The 2,211-nt window shown below is 39.7% G+C and overlaps 1 protein-coding gene across 1 annotated transcript in view; it reads left to right on the top strand.

Moving 5' to 3' along the window:
- Positions 1-2,027, top strand: part of LOC104512859 (DEP domain-containing protein 1B) — a gene marked incomplete at both ends in the record, with an annotated part of 13,865 nt that extends 11,838 nt beyond the window's left edge. The window contains 2 exons of the mRNA XM_010156017.1: positions 775-905; positions 1,980-2,027. Of these exons, the coding sequence (XP_010154319.1) occupies positions 775-905; positions 1,980-2,027 (179 nt within the window). The remainder of the gene's footprint in view (positions 1-774; positions 906-1,979) is intronic.
- Between the last annotated feature and the right edge of the window lie 184 nt (positions 2,028-2,211).

Genomic DNA, 2,211 nt, shown 5'->3' on the forward strand with positions numbered 1-2,211 from the left:
CGGAAAGAGATCGGGGAGTTTGAGTTGATGGCAGGTTGAATATGAGCCAACAGTGTGCCCTGGCAGCCAAAAGAGCCAACTGCATCCTGGGTCTCATCAAGCACAGCATAGCTGTCTGGCTGGTCGATGAGGTGATTGTCCCACCCTACACTGCACTGGTGCAGCCCCACCTTGAGTGCTTTGTGCAGTTTTGGGCACCTTGATAGAAGGACATCAAACTGGTAGAGTGGGTGCAGGGGAAGGTGAGAAAGACTGTGAAAAGTCTTGAGAGCAAGACTTGGGAGGAGAGGCTGAGGTCACTTGGTTTGCTCAGCTTGGAGCAGAGAAGGCAGAGGGGTGACCTAACTGCAGCCACAGCTTCCTCTTGGGGGGCAGTGGAGGGGAAGGTGCTGATCTCCTCTCTGCTGGAGGACATGAGGAAACGGAGTGAAGCTGCATCAGTGGAGGGGCAGATTGGACATTAGAGAAAGGTTCTTCACTGAGAGGGTGGTTGATCACGGGAACAGGCTACCCAGGGAAGAGGTCATGGCACCAAGCCGGTCAGATTTCAAGGAGTCATGGTCATATGAGTTCTCTTGGTCATATGTTTTAGGTAGTCCTGCAAGGAGCAGTGAGTTGGGCTTGATGATACTTAGGGCTCCCTTTCAGCCTGAGATATTTTGTGATTTTATGAAATGGAGAATTTTCATTTTCAGAATCGTATCTATCTTAATACTACATTTGCCTTTTTCAGATTATGTGATGTATGAACTATGTGTCTATGTATTTTTGCAGATTACAAAAGGTCTTGGGTTTGGATTCTCTGGATGAAGTGTTAGACACAAAACTTGTGAATTCAAAGCATATAGTCCAAAATGTATACAATGTTAATAAGCAAGGCATTGTCACTTTAGAAGACAAATCAAGTGAGTATTATAAGTTTTCATTTAACTTTTCTATATTTTAGTTTAATAATATAGAAAGTATTAGTTCTAATCTTTAGTAATGTGTAGCATTTATAGTATAGATGTAGTCATAAAAGTACAGAGTATGACATACAAAGTAATTTTTGTCATACAAAGTATGACATTGTTGTGCTCTGCCATCCCAATAGTAAAAATTGGTGTTTATTCTTCCGTATTTACCCTCCTAAATGTATTCCTGCTTTAGCAAGGTTGAAAGATGAAGGTGAAAGACCACCACTATCTTTATGAAGATAGCTATATTATTAACTTCAAGCAGGCTTTGTCAGCTCAGCCCTCAACTGCCTGAACCAGAGTGTCTATGTGAGGGAAGTATGTGTTAAAAATCGGGAGAGAATCAAAATGTACACTGAGGGATGCTTAATTTCTCAGTTTTGAGTATTCAGTCAGTGTGTTTTTAAACTAGTACCAAGTTTAAAACTGCTTTTTGCGTATCAGGGAGGAAGTAAAGCATATTTGCTGCTGTGATATATCATTTATTATTGCCACCATGTTTCCACAAGATTTGTAGAGAAATTAAATATGAGATGGGAATCTGGTTTGGTTTGCAAATGAAACCAAATATTCATTTTTAAAGACAATTGGAGCACCTCAAGATAATAACTTCCTCCTTGCAGAAATGACAGAACTGAATGCATGAGTGCTTTCCATAATCTTCAGTGCAAAACACTTCGCTATAATGCACAGGTGAAGGAGTAGCTTGAACTAGTTAGGCTGATTTTTTTTTTTTTTTTTTTACAGGGCATGTTAAGGATTTGTGATACGATCCATTTTGCTAATTAAGTGATAAGAGCAGTGGGCGTAACTAGTTGATATTGAGCACTGGATGTACTAAAGTATAAATGTGATTAAAGCTTAGATCCTACATAAAGTTACAGCCTGCCCCTGCAACCAGCTGATCTACTTTATAGGAGGAAACTTCTTAAAGAATTTTCAGCTTTGCTTTTATCTTGTGGCTTAATGTTTTTTCTCAGGTTCTTTCTCCTTTTGATTTCTCTTTGTTTCTCCCCTATGCAGAGGAACTACCTCACTGGATATTATCAGCAATGAAATGTCTAGCAAATTGTAAGTAAATTCAGGAGGGGGGAAAAAACCCTGTAAAAATCAATTGAATGGACTGTGCCTTTACCGCTCCATCAAACCCAGTTTATATTTACAGTCAGTATTTTCTCTGATCATTGTTTAAAACAAAGTTGGAAAAGATCAGCCAGCATATGTTCTTCTGCCAGTGCTGTTTAACATCTTTGTC

The sequence above is a fragment of the Eurypyga helias genome, unplaced genomic scaffold (assembly GCF_000690775.1).
Source record: "Eurypyga helias isolate BGI_N326 unplaced genomic scaffold, ASM69077v1 scaffold357, whole genome shotgun sequence".
In the NCBI taxonomy this organism is placed as follows: Eukaryota; Metazoa; Chordata; class Aves; order Eurypygiformes; family Eurypygidae; genus Eurypyga; species Eurypyga helias.